This window comes from Populus nigra, chromosome 7 (assembly GCF_951802175.1).
Source record: "Populus nigra chromosome 7, ddPopNigr1.1, whole genome shotgun sequence".
Lineage (NCBI taxonomy): Eukaryota > Viridiplantae > Streptophyta > Magnoliopsida > Malpighiales > Salicaceae > Populus > Populus nigra.
In genome coordinates this window covers 1,107,268-1,133,143 of record NC_084858.1, presented here as the reverse complement: position 1 = coordinate 1,133,143, position 25,876 = coordinate 1,107,268, and the positions used below count along the sequence as shown (strand labels likewise).

The 25,876-nt window shown below is 37.5% G+C and overlaps 1 protein-coding gene across 4 annotated transcripts; it reads right to left on the bottom strand.

The window, feature by feature from the left end:
• Window positions 1-18,006: 18,006 nt before the first annotated feature.
• Window positions 18,007-25,631, bottom strand: LOC133698535 (ion channel DMI1-like). Of its 4 annotated transcripts, none has more exons than XM_062121484.1 (12): window positions 24,746-25,604; window positions 24,426-24,494; window positions 23,521-24,147; window positions 22,784-22,966; window positions 22,640-22,699; window positions 22,347-22,550; window positions 21,578-21,826; window positions 21,174-21,272; window positions 20,860-21,054; window positions 19,853-19,945; window positions 18,642-18,908; window positions 18,007-18,495 (listed from the first exon to the last, which is right to left on the bottom strand). In XM_062121484.1, the coding sequence occupies exons 1-12, from the start codon at window positions 25,451-25,453 to the stop codon at window positions 18,277-18,279; spliced, it is 2,973 nt and encodes a 990-aa protein (XP_061977468.1). In that variant the 5' UTR covers window positions 25,454-25,604; the 3' UTR covers window positions 18,007-18,276. The 4 variants fall into 4 exon arrangements, 3 of the variants coding, with proteins under 3 accessions (XP_061977468.1, XP_061977469.1, XP_061977470.1); XR_009843155.1 differs by lacking the exon at window positions 18,007-18,495 and adding an exon at window positions 19,603-19,706 and having other exon boundaries at window positions 18,775-18,908; window positions 24,746-25,621; XM_062121485.1 differs by lacking the exon at window positions 18,007-18,495 and having other exon boundaries at window positions 18,770-18,908; window positions 19,853-19,929; window positions 24,746-25,629.
• Between the last annotated feature and the right edge of the window lie 245 nt (window positions 25,632-25,876).

Here is a 25,876-nt window from a genome sequence, read left to right as displayed (position 1 = left end):
ACACTGTCTAACCTCATGTACCAGCTCAAAGCGGATCCTGTTAGGCTATCTTGAAAGAAATAGATTAGCAATTTATCGTTATGGATTACTTCCGCCATTTTGTTGCAGTAGGATCGAAGGTGAGTGTTTGGGCATTCCAAACCAGTATACTTAATGAATTCTGGTATCCGGAAATCTTTTGGCACCGCAATGTTTGGTACCAAACATACTTCGGATGCTCGTATAGGGTCAAACCAGTCATTACCCTCAACTGCCCTTAATCTTTCTTCCAAAGCAAACAGCTTGTCTTGGTCCATCAAACTAGGAGACCTATTATCCGGGATTCTCTCCGCTGTTAAGTCCACAGTGATTGGAGCGTGAGTTGGCTGGATAGGGGTGATAGGCACAAAATGTTGTTCATTGGCCGAGTTTGCCCCCTGGTTTTGAGATGCTTGAGGGATGTGAGCTACTGGCGCTCCTTCATGTTGTGCTGATGTTCCCTCCCCCTTCTTAGCTCTTAAAAGCTGCTCGAGTAAGTCGGTTAGCCGAGAAACTTCATTTTTTACGGACTCCAACTCGGTCTGATAATGTGACTCTAAGTGAGCTCTTTCTTCGTTCTCCATTCTTGATCTAGACCGGGTGTGGTGGATTTTGGATGTGGGACCTATGTTTCACGATCTGACGTGCGTGGAAAAATGTAAATGAATGTATGATAAAGAACAATGCATGATGCATATATGATGTGAGCTGAAAAGACCTGAAAACCAAATGCCTTATGGTTAGGTTTTGTCTTATGCAAAAATATTTTGTGGAGCATACACCCTATAGCCGGTTCTAATTCTTTTGTGCTTGATGAGGGTAGGTTGGCTATTCAGTCTCTAAAAAAGGGTCTCTTGCTGTCCCAGTGATTGCCCTCGTGGAGGTAATATGGGGGCTTGTAGGCAACGAGATGGCACATGTACCAACTATTGCCAGTCTAAGCACTCAGCGAAGAGTTGGGGTTTACACAAACTTAAACCTTGACTAACAGTCGTAAGGTAAGCTGCTAGTCCCCCACTTAACTTAAAGTTTGTGTGTGCTCTCAATAATCAAAGTATGTGATGCATGAGACAGTTCTATATAATGCATGAACAATATGTGTAAAAATATGTGTAAAAATATTTAAAGCATATACGCATGAGAGAGTTCTATATTTAACAATAAACACACGAAAACAAAAACAAATCAGACAAAAACAAAGCTTAGTCCACAAGGTCCCCAGTGGAGTCGCCATTCTGTCGCGGGGTGCGCGACGTCGCGGCGATCGTCCACCCTCAGGTGTTGTGATGGGGGGTATATCTGGTAAATATGGAGAGACAAGGAGTTCTTTGTCTCTTAGCAATAAAAATGGTGTGGGAGTCGCCACCTAGTATTTTGGTCACTAGGAACCCTAACTGGTCTCAGAGATCGGGCACGGGGACTGGTTGCGTAAAGGGAAGGTATTAGCACCCCAAATACGTCCTACCTAAGGTAAGCTGCTTTGTTTGTTTGTCTGATAAAATTCAAGGTCTCGTTGTGTTTCCTAGTTGTTGGGTTGTCCATGGTTCAAGAAAAGTCCTCCTCAATAAGGAGGTCCTTATCTTATCGGGTAAAAAACCTAACCGTTCTAATGTCTATGTATGTTAAGCTATATTTTTAATATCAGGAATACATTTTACGTATAAATTCTTAATCCCAAATACTAAAAGAAGACAAAAAGATTTTTTTAGAATTTTTGAAATATTGGCCTAGTTCTCATGGCTTGAATAAACTGGTTATTAAAGCCAAAATGCATGCTAATACATATATCGTTTTGAAATTTTCTTTGTTGTATGAAAAATATGATGTTGTGATATTTATATATATATATTGGAGAGACTAGGCCGTATGCATGAAAACAAAACATTTTTTTTTTTGTAATTATGTATTTTTTGATGTTTTGACGCAAATCGGGTATTTTAATACTGGGTTTGTATTCTTACAGTATAAAAATATAACCAAATATTAATCCACTTTGATAAAAAAAATGCAGAAAAATCAACAATATTTTTAAAAATATTTAGAAAATTTTTGAAAGCTAAAGACATTTTTATTTTGCAAATCTTTGATTTTTTTATGAAAACCGGGTATTTTAAAACCGAATTTATATTTCTATAACATAAAAATACAAACCAAAATTGATCAAAATACAATAATAAAATTACAGAAAAATCACATATTTTTTGAAATAATTTTTGAAGAATTTACGTAATTTTTTTTTATATATATATCTATATATAAATAATCTAAAACAAAATAATATATAATATATAATATATAATATTAAATGGGCTGGGCTGGTCCGGCCCAACCAACTGGGCTGGGCCGGACTCAGTCCAAAGGTGTTTGGGCCGATTTCGGCCCAAAAAATGGATTGGGCCGATCTCGGCCCAAAAAAGAAAAAAAACTAATGCTGCCTTCTGGGCCAGGCCCGGCCCAGAAGGCAGAGCTGGGCCAGGATCCGCCTGGCCCAGCAACCCAAAACGGGTGGGGGGAATTATTTTCCCCCCACCCCTGCATGCAGAACGCTATTCGTTCTGCATGCAGAGAAAGAAAAAAAAATGCAGGAAATGAAAGAGAAGAAGGGTTACCTGGAGGAAGCTGGTGGCGGCGTCTTGGCGAGGCTGTGACGGAGGCCGGTGGCTCACGGGCGGCGGTGCTGCGGCTGTTTCCAGTGGCAGAGAGTGAGGTTGTTTCGTTTCCTTTTCCTCCCGTTTTCTCACCTCTTTTTTTTCTTTCGGGTCACTTCCCTCTCCCTTCGTCCTCTGTTTTTTCGTTTTCTCCTCTCCCCCTCCACCACCCCTTCTCCCTCTTTCGGGTCCCCTTTTATAGAGCCAAGGCCATGGCCTTTTTTACAGCTCACATGGGGGGGGGCAGCCGGCTGGTCGGCCATGGGCGCGGCTGCCGAGGTTCGGCGGGTGGTGCGCGGTGGGTGGTCGGCCATTGTGTTTGGTCGGTGGGCTCCAGGCGAGAGAAAGAGAGGGGGCCGGCAAAAATTCAAAAAAAAGCCCCGCTTTCCCTCTTCCCCGCTGTCTGTTTCGGGGGGAAGAAGGAAGATGAACAGTGTCGTTCAAAACGACACCGTTCTGCCCTCTCTCTCTTTTTTTTTTTTTTTTTTTTTTTTTTTTTGAACGGATGAAACGGCGTCGTTTTGGAGAAAACGCGCCGTTTCATTTAAAACCTGCAAAACGCCAAAACGCGTCAATTTACAAAGCAGCCCTCAATCATCTTTTATCCCTTCAATTGCATCCCTGCCGAATTCGAACCCCGTCCCTATATTTGGCCGCGTTTTTCACTTTGGTCCTTGGCCTCTGAATTATGCAATTGAGCCCTTAATTGATCAAATAACTTCCAATTTCTTCAATTAGGCCCCTGAATCAATTAATTCCAGCCCCTATACTTACGCGCCTTCTTCAATTTGGTCCCTGGTTTCGGATTTCTTCAATTAAGTCCCTAATTGGCCCTTAAACTTCAATATTTATGCAATTAAGCCCCTGATTTGACTTAATAAATTCCTAAAAAATATATTTTGGCCCCAGAACTTAAATTTCTTCCAATTAAAGCCCAAATTGACTTAAAAATCAATTTTTCTTGCAATCAAATCCCCTATAAAATCATTTAAAAATCCAATTAAATCTAAAAACATCCAAATTTGGGCTTTTCTCCTCCAATCCAAATTTTCCTTCTCAACAGGGCTCTCCTCCTTCAATAATATATTGTCAAAAATCCAATCTTTGCATTTTTAACCTCCTTGACTGATTTTTCTGACCATTTGCTGAGCGCTTCTGCCTCCTGTTATTTTCCTAACCTCCTTTGGCTATTTATTTTATTTCATTTATTTGGGGACCCAAAAATGGGTTACAACAGATGCCCCCTCTTTATAAAGCTTATGGAGCAGAGGTTCTGCGCAGTAAGTTTTATAAAGATAAACCAAAACTGAGCTCCCGAAACTGATTTAGTCGGAGCTCGATTGCTCTGAAACTTTGTCCTTACAACAATCCTCCTTAACCCAAAAACTATGATCAAAATTTAGTCATCTCGAGATCCCTTCTGGTGATCTCCTTTAACCCCAAAAACTTGGAATCTCATCTGGCGATTCCTTTACCCATAACCAAATACAAAAACACGTATGTGGTCTCATTATGACGGGTGACCTGCCCGAATGGGAAAAGGAAAGAGTGGTCTCATTATTATGGGTGACCTACCCAGGGGGAAGAATGGCCTCATTATTATGGGTGACCTACCCAGGAAAAATGATGGTCTCATTGTATGGGTGACGAACCCAAGAAAATGATGGTCTCATTGTATGGGTGACGAACCCAAGAAAATGATGGTCTCATTGTATGGGTGACTAACCCAAGAAAAATGATGGTCTCATTGTATGGGTGACTAACCCGAGAAAAATGATGGTCTCATTGTATGGGTGACTAACCCAAGAAAAATAATGGTCTCATTGTATGGGTGACCTACCCAAGAAAAATGATGGTCTCATTGTATGGGTGACGAACCCAAGAAAAATGATGGTCTCATTGTATGGGTGACGAACCCAAGAAAAATGATGGTCTTATTGTATGGGTGACGAACCCAAGAAAAATGATGGTCTCATTGTATGGGTGACGAACCCAAGAAAAATGATGGTCTTATTGTATGGGTGACGAACCCAAGAAAAATGATGGTCTCATTGTATGGGTGACCTACCCAAGAAAAATAATGGTCTCATTGTATGGGTGACCTACCCAAGGGGAAGAATTCTTAGTAAACTCCATGCTTTTCTAAGAAATAGTTTCAATACGAGGTCCCTTCTAGCGACCTTCCTTGATGAATGTCGAAGTACGAGATCCTTTCTGGTGATCTCAAATAACTTGAAATCCCATCGGGCAATTCCTTTTACCTCAGCTAAAACATGAAGTTCCTTCTGGCGACCTTCATCGAAATACAAGATCCCTTCTTGCGATCTCCTTTATCCAAACAACTTGGAATCCCATCTGGCGATTCCTTTTATACAAAAGCTGAAATTTAAGGTCCCTTCTGGCGACCTCCATCGAAATACGAGATCCCTTCTAGCGATCTTAACAACTTGGAATCCCATTTGGCGATTCCTTTTTACCGAATGCTATTGATGTCGTTCTTCCTGCTGGCATGGTTTGAAAACCATTATCTTATCTTCTTGTTGTTCTAGAATCAACTCAATGATTCTTTCTTTGTCCATAATCTTGTTGGAATGCGCTAAGATCTCCTTCTGTAACGATCCAAAAAACATACATGCAATGATTTATGATTAGATGCAATGCATGCATTCGTACCTGGTTTTGAAACATAGGCCCCATCCTCTTCTTCTAGTTCATGAGACTTCCTCTTAACATGAACTTTACTTTTGAAGTCGTATGCTGAATTCATCTCTCGTGTTGCCTATCATATTCTTGGAGAAGAAGTCTTTGACTTTCTTCAAGTAGTCCTTTTCTCAAAATGTATGACTTGTATTTGCCTCTTTGTCATGCTTTTGTCAAATGCTTTAGCTTGATTTTCAAAACTATGGGCTTCCCACCAATTCAAAAAACAACTCGTTTTGCCCCCAGTGTAGGGGTGTGATCCTAGTCTGGGCTTTTATTCATTCAGCCAATGATAAACTTTTTTAGTGCGTGAAGGGATAATGATGATTTTTTTTTTTTTTTTTCAAAATGCACATTGTTATGGTTGATAAAGACAATTACAGATGATTATAAAGTGACCCCTTAATCATTTATCCATTCATTACGCTATCAGAGGTAGGGATGTACTTTAGGGTTAGCTTTTCTTAAATTTCATATTAAACCATTTTATGATATAACCACTCAAACTTGTTCAAAAAGTGCATAATCTCATCATTTATTAAAAAAGTAGGCTCAAAGACAAACATAAAATCTGGCTGAAAACATGAGCCCTGATTGCTAAATAGAGAAAATAAAAGCAATGACAAAAGCAAATGACAAAAACATGCTAAGGCAAATAAAGTTGTTTTACATTTTGAAAACTACGAGAAGTTATTGGGTCAACCCGTTATGGAAAGTCAACCGAGGCAATGCTTCATCTTCCTTCCCCACTTGCGTTTCCTTGTCTTCTCCTTCGATCTCGCCTTCTTCATTATTGACGATTCTTGACCAAGGTTTTCCAACCCTTTATCCCCTATTACTTTTGTCATGACCAGGCAATGGATTTGAATTGATATTGGGTGTGTCTTCAAACGATACCCATCCTATCTTGATGAGCTTCAACAACATGCTCTTGAAAGCGTAGCACGTTTCAAGACAATGTCCGGGAATACCAGCATGGTACTCGCAAGTCAACTCGGGCTTATACCAGATGGGGAATGGTGGTTGTAGTGGTAATGTAGGGATAGGAGCTATTTGTCCAATGCTCAGTAGTTTGGCATACATTTCCTTCAAAGGCATGGGTAATGGCGGTAGTTGTTCTGCAATGTACCTTGTATTTGGTCTTTGGTAGTTGTTTTGGTTGTTTGACTGGTTATTTGCTCGATTAGAGGAAAATGGTTTGTTAAAGTTTATGTGGGCAACATGAGAGGTAGGTATTTGTGGGTTGAGTGAATCCACTATATTGCCCTTAGACCCACCTTCAAAGTCGTAAATGTGACCTTCCATTTTTCTTCCAATAAAACCCTTCGCCTCCAATGGCTCAACTATACGTCCAGCTTTAATCCCTTGCTCTATTCTTTCAGCTATGCGTACCGCATCGTAGAAATGCTGAGATGAGCTACCCATTAGGTGCTCATAATATGGTGTTTTAAAGGTATTGGCAAACAAGGTCACCATCTCCGTTTCTATCAAAGGGGGTTGGACATGCATTGCCTCATCCCTCCACCTTTGCGCATAGGCCCTTACCGACTCTTGGCTCCTTTTCTCCATTGACATTAGACTTGTTCGATCAGGAGCGATTTCTATGTTAAACTTGTACTGCTTAAGGAAAGCCTCCATCAAGTCTCTCCAGCTCCTGATCCTGACACTGTCTAACCTCATGTACCAGCTCAAAGCGGATCCTGTTAGGCTATCTTGAAAGAAATAGATTAGCAATTTATCGTTATGGATTACTTCCGCCATTTTGTTGCAGTAGGATCGAAGGTGAGTGTTTGGGCATTCCAAACCAGTATACTTAATGAATTCTGGTATCCGGAAATCTTTTGGCACCGCAATGTTTGGTACCAAACATACTTCGGATGCTCGTATAGGGTCAAACCAGTCATTACCCTCAACTGCCCTTAATCTTTCTTCCAAAGCAAACAGCTTGTCTTGGTCCATCAAACTAGGAGACCTATTATCCGGGATTCTCTCCGCTGTTAAGTCCACAGTGATTGGAGCGTGAGTTGGCTGGATAGGGGTGATAGGCACAAAATGTTGTTCATTGGCCGAGTTTGCCCCCTGGTTTTGAGATGCTTGAGGGATGTGAGCTACTGGCGCTCCTTCATGTTGTGCTGATGTTCCCTCCCCCTTCTTAGCTCTTAAAAGCTGCTCGAGTAAGTCGGTTAGCCGAGAAACTTCATTTTTTACGGACTCCAACTCGGTCTGATAATGTGACTCTAAGTGAGCTCTTTCTTCGTTCTCCATTCTTGATCTAGACCGGGTGTGGTGGATTTTGGATGTGGGACCTATGTTTCACGATCTGACGTGCGTGGAAAAATGTAAATGAATGTATGATAAAGAACAATGCATGATGCATATATGATGTGAGCTGAAAAGACCTGAAAACCAAATGCCTTATGGTTAGGTTTTGTCTTATGCAAAAATATTTTGTGGAGCATACACCCTATAGCCGGTTCTAATTCTTTTGTGCTTGATGAGGGTAGGTTGGCTATTCAGTCTCTAAAAAAGGGTCTCTTGCTGTCCCAGTGATTGCCCTCGTGGAGGTAATATGGGGGCTTGTAGGCAACGAGATGGCACATGTACCAACTATTGCCAGTCTAAGCACTCAGCGAAGAGTTGGGGTTTACACAAACTTAAACCTTGACTAACAGTCGTAAGGTAAGCTGCTAGTCCCCCACTTAACTTAAAGTTTGTGTGTGCTCTCAATAATCAAAGTATGTGATGCATGAGACAGTTCTATATAATGCATGAACAATATGTGTAAAAATATGTGTAAAAATATTTAAAGCATATACGCATGAGAGAGTTCTATATTTAACAATAAACACACGAAAACAAAAACAAATCAGACAAAAACAAAGCTTAGTCCACAAGGTCCCCAGTGGAGTCGCCATTCTGTCGCGGGGTGCGCGACGTCGCGGCGATCGTCCACCCTCAGGTGTTGTGATGGGGGGTATATCTGGTAAATATGGAGAGACAAGGAGTTCTTTGTCTCTTAGCAATAAAAATGGTGTGGGAGTCGCCACCTAGTATTTTGGTCACTAGGAACCCTAACTGGTCTCAGAGATCGGGCACGGGGACTGGTTGCGTAAAGGGAAGGTATTAGCACCCCAAATACGTCCTACCTAAGGTAAGCTGCTTTGTTTGTTTGTCTGATAAAATTCAAGGTCTCGTTGTGTTTCCTAGTTGTTGGGTTGTCCATGGTTCAAGAAAAGTCCTCCTCAATAAGGAGGTCCTTATCTTATCGGGTAAAAAACCTAACCGTTCTAATGTCTATGTATGTTAAGCTATATTTTTAATATCAGGAATACATTTTACGTATAAATTCTTAATCCCAAATACTAAAAGAAGACAAAAAGATTTTTTTAGAATTTTTGAAATATTGGCCTAGTTCTCATGGCTTGAATAAACTGGTTATTAAAGCCAAAATGCATGCTAATACATATATCGTTTTGAAATTTTCTTTGTTGTATGAAAAATATGATGTTGTGATATTTATATATATATATTGGAGAGACTAGGCCGTATGCATGAAAACAAAACATTTTTTTTTTTGTAATTATGTATTTTTTGATGTTTTGACGCAAATCGGGTATTTTAATACTGGGTTTGTATTCTTACAGTATAAAAATATAACCAAATATTAATCCACTTTGATAAAAAAAATGCAGAAAAATCAACAATATTTTTAAAAATATTTAGAAAATTTTTGAAAGCTAAAGACATTTTTATTTTGCAAATCTTTGATTTTTTTATGAAAACCGGGTATTTTAAAACCGAATTTATATTTCTATAACATAAAAATACAAACCAAAATTGATCAAAATACAATAATAAAATTACAGAAAAATCACATATTTTTTGAAATAATTTTTGAAGAATTTACGTAATTTTTTTTTATATATATATCTATATATAAATAATCTAAAACAAAATAATATATAATATATAATATATAATATTAAATGGGCTGGGCTGGTCCGGCCCAACCAACTGGGCTGGGCCGGACTCAGTCCAAAGGTGTTTGGGCCGATTTCGGCCCAAAAAATGGATTGGGCCGATCTCGGCCCAAAAAAGAAAAAAAACTAATGCTGCCTTCTGGGCCAGGCCCGGCCCAGAAGGCAGAGCTGGGCCAGGATCCGCCTGGCCCAGCAACCCAAAACGGGTGGGGGGAATTATTTTCCCCCCACCCCTGCATGCAGAACGCTATTCGTTCTGCATGCAGAGAAAGAAAAAAAAATGCAGGAAATGAAAGAGAAGAAGGGTTACCTGGAGGAAGCTGGTGGCGGCGTCTTGGCGAGGCTGTGACGGAGGCCGGTGGCTCACGGGCGGCGGTGCTGCGGCTGTTTCCAGTGGCAGAGAGTGAGGTTGTTTCGTTTCCTTTTCCTCCCGTTTTCTCACCTCTTTTTTTTCTTTCGGGTCACTTCCCTCTCCCTTCGTCCTCTGTTTTTTCGTTTTCTCCTCTCCCCCTCCACCACCCCTTCTCCCTCTTTCGGGTCCCCTTTTATAGAGCCAAGGCCATGGCCTTTTTTACAGCTCACATGGGGGGGGGCAGCCGGCTGGTCGGCCATGGGCGCGGCTGCCGAGGTTCGGCGGGTGGTGCGCGGTGGGTGGTCGGCCATTGTGTTTGGTCGGTGGGCTCCAGGCGAGAGAAAGAGAGGGGGCCGGCAAAAATTCAAAAAAAAGCCCCGCTTTCCCTCTTCCCCGCTGTCTGTTTCGGGGGGAAGAAGGAAGATGAACAGTGTCGTTCAAAACGACACCGTTCTGCCCTCTCTCTCTTTTTTTTTTTTTTTTTTTTTTTTTTTTTGAACGGATGAAACGGCGTCGTTTTGGAGAAAACGCGCCGTTTCATTTAAAACCTGCAAAACGCCAAAACGCGTCAATTTACAAAGCAGCCCTCAATCATCTTTTATCCCTTCAATTGCATCCCTGCCGAATTCGAACCCCGTCCCTATATTTGGCCGCGTTTTTCACTTTGGTCCTTGGCCTCTGAATTATGCAATTGAGCCCTTAATTGATCAAATAACTTCCAATTTCTTCAATTAGGCCCCTGAATCAATTAATTCCAGCCCCTATACTTACGCGCCTTCTTCAATTTGGTCCCTGGTTTCGGATTTCTTCAATTAAGTCCCTAATTGGCCCTTAAACTTCAATATTTATGCAATTAAGCCCCTGATTTGACTTAATAAATTCCTAAAAAATATATTTTGGCCCCAGAACTTAAATTTCTTCCAATTAAAGCCCAAATTGACTTAAAAATCAATTTTTCTTGCAATCAAATCCCCTATAAAATCATTTAAAAATCCAATTAAATCTAAAAACATCCAAATTTGGGCTTTTCTCCTCCAATCCAAATTTTCCTTCTCAACAGGGCTCTCCTCCTTCAATAATATATTGTCAAAAATCCAATCTTTGCATTTTTAACCTCCTTGACTGATTTTTCTGACCATTTGCTGAGCGCTTCTGCCTCCTGTTATTTTCCTAACCTCCTTTGGCTATTTATTTTATTTCATTTATTTGGGGACCCAAAAATGGGTTACAACAGATGCCCCCTCTTTATAAAGCTTATGGAGCAGAGGTTCTGCGCAGTAAGTTTTATAAAGATAAACCAAAACTGAGCTCCCGAAACTGATTTAGTCGGAGCTCGATTGCTCTGAAACTTTGTCCTTACAACAATCCTCCTTAACCCAAAAACTATGATCAAAATTTAGTCATCTCGAGATCCCTTCTGGTGATCTCCTTTAACCCCAAAAACTTGGAATCTCATCTGGCGATTCCTTTACCCATAACCAAATACAAAAACACGTATGTGGTCTCATTATGACGGGTGACCTGCCCGAATGGGAAAAGGAAAGAGTGGTCTCATTATTATGGGTGACCTACCCAGGGGGAAGAATGGCCTCATTATTATGGGTGACCTACCCAGGAAAAATGATGGTCTCATTGTATGGGTGACGAACCCAAGAAAATGATGGTCTCATTGTATGGGTGACGAACCCAAGAAAATGATGGTCTCATTGTATGGGTGACTAACCCAAGAAAAATGATGGTCTCATTGTATGGGTGACTAACCCGAGAAAAATGATGGTCTCATTGTATGGGTGACTAACCCAAGAAAAATAATGGTCTCATTGTATGGGTGACCTACCCAAGAAAAATGATGGTCTCATTGTATGGGTGACGAACCCAAGAAAAATGATGGTCTCATTGTATGGGTGACGAACCCAAGAAAAATGATGGTCTTATTGTATGGGTGACGAACCCAAGAAAAATGATGGTCTCATTGTATGGGTGACGAACCCAAGAAAAATGATGGTCTTATTGTATGGGTGACGAACCCAAGAAAAATGATGGTCTCATTGTATGGGTGACCTACCCAAGAAAAATAATGGTCTCATTGTATGGGTGACCTACCCAAGGGGAAGAATTCTTAGTAAACTCCATGCTTTTCTAAGAAATAGTTTCAATACGAGGTCCCTTCTAGCGACCTTCCTTGATGAATGTCGAAGTACGAGATCCTTTCTGGTGATCTCAAATAACTTGAAATCCCATCGGGCAATTCCTTTTACCTCAGCTAAAACATGAAGTTCCTTCTGGCGACCTTCATCGAAATACAAGATCCCTTCTTGCGATCTCCTTTATCCAAACAACTTGGAATCCCATCTGGCGATTCCTTTTATACAAAAGCTGAAATTTAAGGTCCCTTCTGGCGACCTCCATCGAAATACGAGATCCCTTCTAGCGATCTTAACAACTTGGAATCCCATTTGGCGATTCCTTTTTACCGAATGCTATTGATGTCGTTCTTCCTGCTGGCATGGTTTGAAAACCATTATCTTATCTTCTTGTTGTTCTAGAATCAACTCAATGATTCTTTCTTTGTCCATAATCTTGTTGGAATGCGCTAAGATCTCCTTCTGTAACGATCCAAAAAACATACATGCAATGATTTATGATTAGATGCAATGCATGCATTCGTACCTGGTTTTGAAACATAGGCCCCATCCTCTTCTTCTAGTTCATGAGACTTCCTCTTAACATGAACTTTACTTTTGAAGTCGTATGCTGAATTCATCTCTCGTGTTGCCTATCATATTCTTGGAGAAGAAGTCTTTGACTTTCTTCAAGTAGTCCTTTTCTCAAAATGTATGACTTGTATTTGCCTCTTTGTCATGCTTTTGTCAAATGCTTTAGCTTGATTTTCAAAACTATGGGCTTCCCACCAATTCAAAAAACAACTCGTTTTGCCCCCAGTGTAGGGGTGTGATCCTAGTCTGGGCTTTTATTCATTCAGCCAATGATAAACTTTTTTAGTGCGTGAAGGGATAATGATGATTTTTTTTTTTTTTTTTCAAAATGCACATTGTTATGGTTGATAAAGACAATTACAGATGATTATAAAGTGACCCCTTAATCATTTATCCATTCATTACGCTATCAGAGGTAGGGATGTACTTTAGGGTTAGCTTTTCTTAAATTTCATATTAAACCATTTTATGATATAACCACTCAAACTTGTTCAAAAAGTGCATAATCTCATCATTTATTAAAAAAGTAGGCTCAAAGACAAACATAAAATCTGGCTGAAAACATGAGCCCTGATTGCTAAATAGAGAAAATAAAAGCAATGACAAAAGCAAATGACAAAAACATGCTAAGGCAAATAAAGTTGTTTTACATTTTGAAAACTACGAGAAGTTATTGGGTCAACCCGTTATGGAAAGTCAACCGAGGCAATGCTTCATCTTCCTTCCCCACTTGCGTTTCCTTGTCTTCTCCTTCGATCTCGCCTTCTTCATTATTGACGATTCTTGACCAAGGTTTTCCAACCCTTTATCCCCTATTACTTTTGTCATGACCAGGCAATGGATTTGAATTGATATTGGGTGTGTCTTCAAACGATACCCATCCTATCTTGATGAGCTTCAACAACATGCTCTTGAAAGCGTAGCACGTTTCAAGACAATGTCCGGGAATACCAGCATGGTACTCGCAAGTCAACTCGGGCTTATACCAGATGGGGAATGGTGGTTGTAGTGGTAATGTAGGGATAGGAGCTATTTGTCCAATGCTCAGTAGTTTGGCATACATTTCCTTCAAAGGCATGGGTAATGGCGGTAGTTGTTCTGCAATGTACCTTGTATTTGGTCTTTGGTAGTTGTTTTGGTTGTTTGACTGGTTATTTGCTCGATTAGAGGAAAATGGTTTGTTAAAGTTTATGTGGGCAACATGAGAGGTAGGTATTTGTGGGTTGAGTGAATCCACTATATTGCCCTTAGACCCACCTTCAAAGTCGTAAATGTGACCTTCCATTTTTCTTCCAATAAAACCCTTCGCCTCCAATGGCTCAACTATACGTCCAGCTTTAATCCCTTGCTCTATTCTTTCAGCTATGCGTACCGCATCGTAGAAATGCTGAGATGAGCTACCCATTAGGTGCTCATAATATGGTGTTTTAAAGGTATTGGCAAACAAGGTCACCATCTCCGTTTCTATCAAAGGGGGTTGGACATGCATTGCCTCATCCCTCCACCTCAAACTTGTTCAAAAAGTGCATAATCTTATATTTTATATGAGAAGTCCTAATCAATTTTAAACTCACCCATTTATTTTCAATGGCTAAATACCAAAGAAATCATGGATTTTTGTTGTTTTTCCTTCAAATCTTTACATGAATTCATAACTATAACCTTTCAATATAATTATTTACTACGCATATATTTTATACAATAAGTCCTGATCAATTTTAAACTAACTTATTTATTTTCAATGGCTAAATGCCAAAGAAATCATGGATTTCTTGTTGTTTTTCCTTCAAATCTTTACATGAATTCATAACTATAAGGATTATAACAAACTTACATACCCTATAAATAACAAATTTGAAGAAAATATTACTCCCCTCTTTGGTACCCCTAATCCAGCACCAACAATATAGAAAAGAGACACTAATTTTTTTCGTTAATTGCTTCAATTCTAACTTGTCCCAACAATGAAATATGCATTTTAACATGATTCCTATGTAAATTAAACAATCCAAGCAAAAATCTCTCAAATCCTTATTTTCTTCCATACATAATTCAAAAATAAACTATATACATTAATTGAACCAAGACAAGAGTTCCTTGCCTTTTAATATCAAGACTTAATGTGACCAAGAATGGAAGAATTGCTTAATTTTCTCCCCTCCTTCCCTTTTTTCTTGTTTCCCTCAAATTCCTTTTCTTCTCCTTTCTTCCAATTTGTATAAATACCCTTCCTAAAACTTTCAATTCTTCTTTTTACCTCTAAATGTACTTGTTTTTGTTAAATTCTATGGAAGAAAATTGAAGAAAATCCCCCCCTCCTCTTTTGTTTGCTTCCAACTACACTTGGCTTCCTATAGTTTATTTCAATGAGTGACTAAATTACTTTTACAGTTTATTTCAGGAGTTTCTCATTTCATTTGATATCTCATTTCAATCTATTTTAATAACTAACAATACTAAAAAACTTAGTCCTTGGAACCCATATTTTAAATTATTTAGCATCCTTTATATTTATTTTACTTATTTTATTGTTATTTTTAGTCTCTTTACAATACATTTCTACTTGTTGTTCTTTATATGTCTTCTTCTAATCTCTTTTTTTATGCCCCCCTTCTACAATTCTCGAAATACACCATGCTCTAGTTTGTAAGTTTGGAGCTGCAGCTACCCAATTTCTTAGCTAATTCCCCGAATAATAGCATTGTCACACCATCCTTGTAGGTCTATTTGGTCTCAAATTTATACCTTAGTTGACACTGCAAATCTTAGTATATTGTTTGATAATGCAGTATAAGTGTTTTCAAACTAAAAAATCATTAATTTGATGTATTTTTAATGATTTTTTTAGATTTTTTCATTGTTTTTGACATTAGCATATAAAAATAATTCAAAATCATCTAAAAATGCTTTAATTTGATTGTGTTGTCCATTAACAAACAAAATATTAAGACAAGTAGATGCTTCCTCTACTCTTTATTTATAGGTGCTCTATCAATAAGGTACCTTACATTGTTCAGTCATGTTTAGCTATTACTCCATGTATACCTATTTTTATGAAATAATAGGTCTAGTAAGCAGTCCTATAGTTTGAAAATAGAACATGTGAATTGATAGGCTTATCTTTAAATTTCTCTTCTTAGAAGATTATGGCATTCAAATCCTTTGTGAAAAGTATAAGAAGGTATCTCTTAAATTGACACTCTTAAGTATAGTTATAAAAACCAGCTTGGATTATGGGTTAATCTGATCCGTGGATCACAAGTTATAATTAAATGACTAATATGAAATTTACCCTAATACATATATATTTGTTTTCTTGTATCATAATTTCAAAATCTTTAAAATAAATATTTAGTTAAGGATTTAACAGTAAAAATATGTAGTTAGGGATTAATAATACAAATATATAGTTTATGGACATGTTAGAGCATCTCCAAAGCAAGATGCTATTTTGAAGTGCCAAAATATTAATATGGCATTTTGAATAATATAAATATGATTTTTTTATTATGTTTACTCCAATGACAAAAAAAAAAACTATTTGAAAAGCCAGTTGTATAGAAGAGAAAGAAAGAAGTGCTTTATTTTTTCTTCAAGGAGTTTGAAGTCATTTTTTTTCCCACATATTTGCATTTAATTAGTTTATGTTTTTAGTGGCTCTACTTGTTAGTTTTGATGTTTCTGAGAAATATGTAAGAATTATATTTTTGAGAGAAAAAAAAACCATTTTGGCTATTCTTTTATCATTCCCGTTGGAGCTGCTAATTGAGAAGGAAAAAAAGCTAAAAGGATAGTTTCTTGAATTTGGCTTCTATTTTGCCTCTTGGATTGGAGATACTCTTAGGATTGTTTATGCAAAAAATATTTTTTAAAATGATATTTGAAATCAATTCTTTATTGTAATTTTATGCAATTATAGTATTTAATTTTAATTTAATTGATAAATAAGTTGAATTTACATGTTTTTAAAAGAGATAAAATTTAATTTATTTTGTTTTTTAAATTATCCTTATCGCTTTCATCTTATTCATTCAAATGTCTTTAAAAAAATAGTAAATGAGTATTTTTGAAAGCTATTTTAATATTTTTTTTCTCTTTTTAGTATAATAAATCGGAGGGGTAAATTTTCGATTCACTTTTGTGTTATTTTTATTGAGTTCCATTTAGAATTCAATTCTTAACACTCAAAATAATTACAAATATGAAATTTCATTAAAAAAATTCAATTCAATTCAATTCAAATGGTTTCAAACATGTTATTAGAAATACTATTACACCTATGAACTTTTTTTTATAAATTTTAATGAATTTCACTTCATCCACCAAGTATTTGGTTTGATTTAAAGGGTTAATCAAGTGGTATGTCCACCCAAAACTTGGAGCAAATTAGGTTTGGTTTTGAATGAACGAGGGGCTGGTAGTATCCTTGGCCTTGCAAGAATTATATATTTTTTTCCAACCCCCTCAATAAATTATATTTTTAGTCTTAGAAGTAAAAAATCTCAAATTCTCCCTTAAAAAAAAAATTTCTCTAATCTGGCTCCCCAAACTAAAATTCCTAGCTCCACCCTTGATTTTGGATATTGACTTAATAAAATTTGAGTTATTAGTTAAACCCTTGATTTTCTTCAAGGAAAAGTCATTTTTTTCCACAAGTTTGCATTTAATTTGTTTATTTTTTATTGGCCCTACTTTGTTAGTTTTTTTAATTTTTAAAAAATATATAAAAATAATATTTTCATGAGAAAAAACATTTTGACTATTCTTTTATCATTCTTGTTGAAACTGCTAATTGAGAAGGAAAAAAGCTAAAAGGATAATTTTTTGAATTTGGCTTCTCTTTTGTCTCTTGGGTTGGAGATGTCTTGGTGTTGTTTATGCAAATAAATATTTTTTAAAATGATATTTGAAATTAATTTTTTATTGTAATTGAATTCAATTATAATATTCAATTTTAATTGAATTGATAAATAAATTGAATTCATATATTTTTAAAAAAGATAGGATTCAATTTATTTTGTTTTTTATATTATTATTATCGCTTTTATCTTATTCTTTCAAATGTCTCTAAAAAAATAGTAAATAAATATTTTAAGAAGCTATTTTTAATATTATTTTTTCTCTCTCTATTATAATAAATCGGAAGGGTCAACCTTACTTTCATAATATTTTTATTGAGTTCCATTTGAAATTTAATTCTCGACCCTTAAAATAATTACAACCATGAGATTTGATTAAAACTTTTTAATAATTCAATTCAAACGATTTCAAACATGCTATTAGAAATACTATTATACTTGTGAACTTTTCTTTATTAATATTCAGTGAATTCCACTTCATCCCCATGTATTCGATCTGATTTAAAAGGTTAATCCGGTGATATGTCCACCCAAAACTTGGAGCAAATTAGGTTTGGTTTTGAATGAACTAGGGGGCTGGTTCACGCACCATCCCCATCTATGAAACGTATCTGTTCTTGGCAATTACAATGGGATGTGTCCATACCGAAGGTGAAGCAGAACACACCTGCGGTGTATGGAACTACGAAAAAGATAGAAAGCTATTTCAAGTGTCCAAAACATGCACAATCGTGCCAAAATCAATGCCTGATAACTCATACATTGAACAAATCATGAGGAATTTTGCCTCAGAAAATGTTACATAACACATTTTTCGAATTATCTTACAGTTGTAATCTATTTTCCGCGGCACCTACCACTGTCAGTTAGAAATTCTCAAGCTACAAGTAGCCATGCGCCCATTAGACAGCATAGAAGTGAGTTGTGGTGGGGTTGGTGTGTAAATGTATAGCAGAGAGGACTTGGCAGAAAGGCAGGGGAAAGCAACGTGCATGTATCCTTTCAGTCACCCAAGGAGATGACAACAAAAACATCAGCAAGGGACCATTTTCTTGGTTGCAACTTTTCAGGAGGGTTAATGATGGCGCGCTCGGCGTTTGCAAGGCGAAAACCAATCACGATTTCATTTCTTTGACGACCTCTAATCACTATCTCATAAAAAGGAATCTCTTCCTGATCAAACAGGTAAAATTCTGCTGGTTTAATGCACATCTCATTGCCCTGCAAATAGGAACAAGTTGTCAACTTGCAAAATCTCGAAGTTGGGTGTTAGGAGAAGAAGAGACGATTGCAGGGACAGATATCCATGCACTTATTTACTACGTAAGGCAAAGCTTAACAGGCATTAGATAAGATATGAAAGGTACCTCCTCCGCGAACAGTTCCTCAAGAACACGATTTATTTGCTTGTCTTCAGCTACCATTGCAAGTGCCATACTTACCAGCTCATTTGATAGCACATAATCACTGATTCTGGACACAGAGACAAGGTTTCTAGTCCTAGAGTCTAAGATTTCACTAATAATTATTGATTTGTCAGAAGCTTGTTGCATTTCACGGATCCATGAGCTGTGAGAATACCCAGAAACCCGTAAAGAAGTTGGCTTAACATCTCTGTAAGGGAGACGCGTTAACTGCATTCCATGAAGCAAAGAAGAGGCAGCTTTATCAGTAATCATTTATTCAAAACATGTACATGCTGCAAAATGGCTTTTACAAGTGAATTCAGGTTTTCTGATAACAAAAACAAGAATGGCAAAACACATGCAATTTAAACCTTCTCTCTTCAATTCTACACGTCTGAACCTAATCTCCTCCTAGTCCTTTTACACTTCATCTCCCATTACTTAATCCTCTCCCTGCTGTAAATGTAGGCACATGCAAGACTGAGAGATGGAATTTTTTTCTTCTTCCAAACAATACAGGCAAGCAATATTAAGGCTAATGACTAATTATGTAACTAATCCATTTTGATCTGAAAAGGGAGGATGAATTCACAATCACAAGTTCTGTGAAATACTGAATATACCCATGCGGGTTCTCTTCTCTTGTTATCAAATAAATAAAAAGAAAAGGAGCGGGATATTGTTCGTGCTAGGCTAGAGGAAAGCAGAAATGACTACGGGATAGTATGGCTTCTACTTCACTCAAACATTACCTATCATGCTATGTTGCATCACAACTGTAACAACTACACATGCAAGTGTCATCATGGAACTTCTCAGAATTTTCCACATACAAAGTTCCATATAACTTTGTCAAACTGTTTCCCTCGAGTTCAAAGTGAACCTCCACTAATTGTTAAGCAAGAACAATAATGTACATCACCTGAGCACCATCCTCTAGTTTCTTGTTAATAAAACCATGTTCAAGAGATTCGAAATGTTTCATGTAAACTGATGCATTGACCTTGAAAGTTGGAAGACATAGATCTACAAGCAAAACCATGGTTTTTCCTTAAAGGCACAGCCAAATAAGAATAACTAGGAAAAAGAGAGGAGAGGTGGGGAGGCACTCAAATTGTTGGTTTAATCAGAAATCTCAAATCCATAAGGAAGGAAACTGCAATAGTAGTTACCTGTATCTCTCGAATAAGGAGGAGGGTGGCTAGAGATCTTGAGTCGGAATGCACAATGGAGTCTTCCAATGACTCATCTGCAAGAATTAATATCTGTCCATTTAGAGTTAGCAATCAGTAGTAGAATTGAGCTCATGGAAGAAAGTTATAAGGTTTTTTTGCATGTCAAGTATGTAAGATAGCAAGAAAATTTAACTGTGCAACTTCAAATGTGAATACGTAGCCAAAAATAGTTGTCGAGTCGTCCCATATTTATCAAGTAAAGAGAGTAAATATAATCTCTCAAACCAAAACAGGGAAAAAGAAGAAAAAAGAGCCCTTTGTGATTAATATTGTGTAAGAACATCTCAACACACTAATTTTAGGCCAATAAATATTTATTTCCCTGTTATTTTTCCCACTGGTAATCCTGCTAACCTTAACCGTTAGACAGACGTTGGATACTCCGACATTCCTTAATTCATACTGACTATTACAACATGGTATAGCATCGCATGACATACTGGCCTCTCCACTTGTCAGTTTCAACTTTTGGGTTCAGTATTCTACATGGCTTTAGATTTTGCCTCATAGTACTGTTGTCAATCGTGCTATTATTCTTACACGAAGGGCAGCATTGATCAATCTCGCATGGACTAAATGAGGTGCATCAGTGTTAATGTAAGAAGGCTCCTCCATCAAATAGGTTGAGTCCCTGAATTAATTCTCTAACAATACTCAGTGTGAAATCGAATCAGGTCAAAGTATTTAGGATGTTGCAGGTGGATCGGTGCTAGGTGTTTTTAAGCGAAGTAGAAATTGTCAATTCAGTCAATTTGAAAATTGTATCCAGACGTTTGTTTCCTTTGGAGTTTCAACCATTACCAATAACCTAATATCAGGATTTATAGACATTTCACTACTTTGAGCAATCCCTTAAAAAACCTACCTTTATATCCACAGGTAGTAGTCACCTTCAATTTCAGAGTGAGACTGAGAGATATATCAAATAAGGTAATGCAACTTACAGAATCAAAGGTCTCAAGAGGAAGACTCTCCAAATGCCGTTTGATGAGAGCATTTCCCTCACGGTGGACGAGTGTTATGTTCTCTAATCCAGGAATATCAAGTCCCCCATCAGTAAGCTTTTTCTCTCTCTCTCTTTCTGGGACCTCATTGAACATCCACAGTTCTGAACCTGGAGCAAGTAATGCTTCCAGAACCTGGGAAAACAGGAATTAAGTTAGAGCTCGTGGCTGATTTTTCCTTTTGTTTCTTAGTCAATTACTCCAATTCAACCACCTTCAAATGCAAGCGGGAGGAGGTTAGGGCTACATTATACCATTATCATGTCATCAATGTCACGTCGCCAGCCACAGAACAGTATCTTTTCTGGATATTTTGGAGGATCAATTATTTTCGGACAAGAACTCCAATGTATCTGGAAACAGAAATGGCATGTAAGATAGAAAATACATCTTAAATACATTTTTGTTTCACTAAGAATGTAGCAAGTGGTCTTTCTGTTTTTAAGTGGAAAAAAATTGATAAGCGTATGTGATGAACTTGTCCGTCTGATTGATGTACAATTGTTCTGGTGTTTGTTCCTTTATTTCTAAGGATATGATGAACTTTAGCCATATGATAGAAGGTATCAATAAGAGATTAATTTAGCAATATTTTAATTTTGAAAATCATCAACGAGAATGCAACTTTCTGCTCACTGGGTGAGAAAAGAAGGATAACCTCTGGAAGAGGACATGGAGCGTAGGTGTCATCATCCTCGGCTATAACAAGGACTTCATCTCCTTCTTTCAGAACATAGTTATCATCAGGATTTAAATTTATCTTTCCGCCTTCAGCCGCAACCTTAACTCCACAGGGAACTGCTTCAGGAAATGAAATGAGCACATCTTGAAAACGCAGACCATCCAATCGGGGCCACCTTTTGATGTAAAATTCTGCATTCTCAAACCCCAGTATATCTTCCCAGATCTGGCCAAAGAAAAAATTACTCTGAATTGTTGAAACAAAAAACAAGAGTAACTGGAAAATTAGAATTGCATGGAGATTAAAAGGGCATGGCACATGCATGACAATATAACACAACTGAAGCACCTTGTTCTATTGCCCAAAAAACAAAAAAAGAAACCGGTTTCTTGTTGCTGCTCTTGGTTGGTGGCTAGTTTCCATATGCTTTTCCTACTTGTCTGGTAATTTCTTGATTCGGGTTGCTTTCTGAGTTTCTCCAGAAAGTGGCGTTTTGATTAGTATCCTGTGTGGTAGGTCATTTAGCCTGGATGTTGAAATTCTTCTAGTAGTGTTTTTCACTTTTTTTGTTTCAGGGATTTGGGAGCCTTTGGTATGGTGTTGTGTTTTGGTCCTTCTTTGGCCTCTAGCCTTTTTGCTAATTGTTCTTGAATAAAACTCTTGCCTTTTATATAAAATAAAAATAAAAAAAAAAAATTCTTCCTGAATTCATGAAAAGGTTAGTGAAAGCTCATCTGGGTAAAACCTGTGCAAGACCTGGTTGTAGAGCGCACTGAATCATTAAGCGTCCAATCACATCATGGGCAACAACAGTTTCAATGAGTTCCCCTCCAACAAGCTTCACCAGAGGTTCATTGTCAAGGTCACTCATCTCTACAACAACATGACCCCTCAAACCCTCTTTAACTCCTGTTAGGCTGAGAACAACTCTCAAGGCTCGCGCATCACTCTGGTAATGGAAATACATAAGTATTTGTAATCATTGCAGAGAAGCATAAAGTCCAGAAGTTGCAGAACAACATTGAGAACGAAAAGAACCTGATCTGCATTTTCATCAGATGCTAATACAATAATAGCACGTGCCTTCGATACTGAAACCTAATAATATGAAAATGCAAAAATTAATACACAACAAAAGACTTCGAAAGGAAAAAAGAAGAAGCAAAAATCACTTAAACATACTTTCTTTAAGTCAGCCAGGATAAGGGGACTGCCACTTCTGCATATAACAGAAGTTCCCATCAAGTCAAATTCGAGCTTCGCTATATCCATCTCCATTTCTTCCTTGTCTCTCTCTGCTAGTACAACTATAACACCGCCACCGACACTCTTGTTTGCTATTGCTAGTTGCTTCAAAAGTGAGCCCTACAACCAATAAATCATCTTTAACACTTTAGTCTTAAAATGAGTTTGCATCATCATCATCATAAGATATACATGGCCAACCTCTCATACCAGTATAAGAAGAGTTCAAAGAACACCTTAGCTTCTTACACTGTCATCCTAAGATTTACAAGGCTCAGTTTGTGGCTGGAAGCGAAACATCAATATAGATGGAAACCTACCAAGACATGGAATAGATGCAGAAGCAAACATATAATAAAGAACCCATAGCAAAAAACCTCAACTTCTTATCAAGCACTGAAATAAACTACAGCCAAATCCGTATTTAAGAACCAAGAAATTTACATATAAAAAAGGGACATGGCAGTCCTATTTTTCATGTTCTAAGTAACTTGAACAGCCAAAATCATGTGTAGTTCTTTCCTATAGAAAAAAACATATATCATCATGTTTAGTTCCCTGGAAAGCACTTGCTTTTCACTAGTTCTTGATTTATGCACAAGTCACATTAGTTACTGAAAATGAAATGCAATGGAAACAGTGAATGATAGTTCAAAGTAACTTGTATGAATTACCAATTTGTCACTCCATCCAAGAATTAGTATATGGTTCTTTTCGATTACTTCGCTCTTTCCTTTCCGCAGCGAATCTACTTTTTCTGAGAAAGCATCCGAGACAAGTCCAAGCATCATGCAAAATATTAGCATGCCTCCTGAACTTATGGAGACAGAAACGATTCTTGGGCCAGCGCCAACCCTGTCAGCATGATTTCCTGAATCAGCTACGAATGTCCATGAAAGCCAAAGAGCTTCGGCCAAGCTACCATCACTGACAGCATACAGTGCTAACCCACCGAATCCTATAAGAAAGATGGTCGCAACGAGCAGTGCAAGGAGCTTTGCATAAGGATAAACAGAGAAGCAGACATCCACCATATAAGCAATTCTCTTCTTCAGCGGAGCCTCTTCCTTGTTATTCATTGTCCTTTTGGAGAGTGTCTTTATTTGGGGAAAATAATCAAGATATTTGTACAGCACAAATGGCATGATGAGTGTGAACATGACAGTATAAAAAGCAACAGTCCTACTGTCAGCATTTCCGAAAGAAAACGAACTGTTGTCTTCAGCCTGCAAAACTTCCATGCTGTCATTACCAACACCAACTTTATTGCAACACACTGTACGGAGGCCAATATTCTCTTCCTGCAAGTAAAAGAGCCATAATTACGAACAGATGAGCAGAAATCACACAGTCCTGTTTTCAGTCACCATGAACATTTTACGAGAATTTGTTTACTTTTTTCCCCATTTCCTAAACCATCCCTTTTCGAGAACCAGAATACCCAAGTCTTCTAGAATTTCACCTTTCCTTTTCTATTTCAGCAATTGAGCAAGCATATTCCAAATTGTTTAAGACAACAACAGATTTCAACAGAAAGAACCCATAACTCAACTTGTCAAGAGATGTACATAAAACATACCTCTAGTTTCGCGACTTTCTTCCACAAGTAAATTGAACAAGAAACAGATACTATACAAGTGAAATTAAGCTGCAATAGAAGATTAGCAACGAAATTATCAGCAATGCAATATCAAAACAAAGCAAACTAAACCCGGAAAGGACTGCAATTCAACATATAAGCCAGAAATAGCCAGAAATCAAGTTGAAATATAAGTGCTCTCTAGCTATTTGGTTGCCTGAAAAAAAAAATTAACCAGAAACTTTTCCACTCATTTCCATTTTGAGAAACCACAATAACTACTATACAGAAAGAAAGAAAAAAAAGGCAGTAATTATTACCAAATAATAGATGAAAGAAGATTTGAGTCCCCTGCTTCTGTTGACACTAGACTGAGTCACCAAAACTTGAGTGGCAGTAGCAGCTGTTTTCACTTCCTTAATATTATTTTTAGTGTTATCTACCTTCAACAATTTCTCATCTTTCACTTTCCCCTGATCAGTATCATGACTAGCAGTAGTATAAGAGGCGGCAGCTCCGGTGTTGTGCTTCTCCTCCACCTCCACATCCACCTTATTATTACCACGGCGACCCTTCACCGTGACCCGATTTCCAGCCACGTGGGGCCCAAGAAAAGAGCGGTACATCCAGTCCGTATCAACCGAGAAGTTTAAATTATCACTGGTAATATTACTACCACTAATATCAATGCTATTAGTAGCACCATTAGCACTACTGTTGTTAAAGTTATTGTTTGAGGAGACTGAATCTTTGGAGAGACGGAGATCCGACGGCGGAGGGCGGAGGTGGTGATGATGGTGGTGGTGAATGGATGGCATTAGTGGCGGAGCAGCAGTCCGGCGAACAGAAGGAAACAGTGGGCCAGGAAAGCGAGTGTCATCCGATATTGATGATGATGTGCTTTTTGTTTTCTTTAGAAGTGGTCTTTCAGTTGCCCTATTTGTGTCGTCATTTGTAGCTGCTGCTGCTGCTGGTAGAGGTGACGGTGGTGGTGGTGGGGAGACTGAGTCTTTCTTTACGTTTGCCATTGATTCTTGAAAACTATACTGTGAGATGGCGAAAAATAAAGGGAGTTTTCTTGAATCCAAGTCTAACTAGACTAACAACTAATGTAGACAAATCTAAACAGTTACAAGGTGGTTAACTGTTAATCATATAAAGTTTCTTTCCAAAAAATTTAAACGAGGATTTTTCAAAAAAAAATCATATTCGTTATGATTATATTTAAATTATAATTATAAAATTTGACCCAGTAGGATTATCGATATTTAAATTATAGTTATAAAAAGTTAATTAAATTATAGATTGATTTATTATTTTTATATTTTTTAAACAAAATGATGTGGTTTTAGTTTTTTTTTAAATAAAATTATTTGTTTTTTTAGTGATTTTTGATATATTAATATTAAAAATTGAAAAATATATATATTTTAATATATTTTTAAATAAAA

Bases quoted from the DNA above. Each gene is read 5' to 3' on its own strand.
- LOC133698535 (XM_062121484.1), bottom strand. From the start codon at position 25,453: ATGGCAAACGTAAAGAAAGACTCAGTCTCCCCACCACCACCACCGTCA. The intron at 24,148-24,425 runs GTATGTTTTATG...TTTTACTTGCAG, and splicing joins AGAAAGTCGCGAAACTAGAG to GAAGAGAATATTGGCCTCCG. The intron at 22,967-23,520 runs GTAATTCATACA...TATTGGTTGTAG, and splicing joins TTGGATGGAGTGACAAATTG to GGCTCACTTTTGAAGCAACT.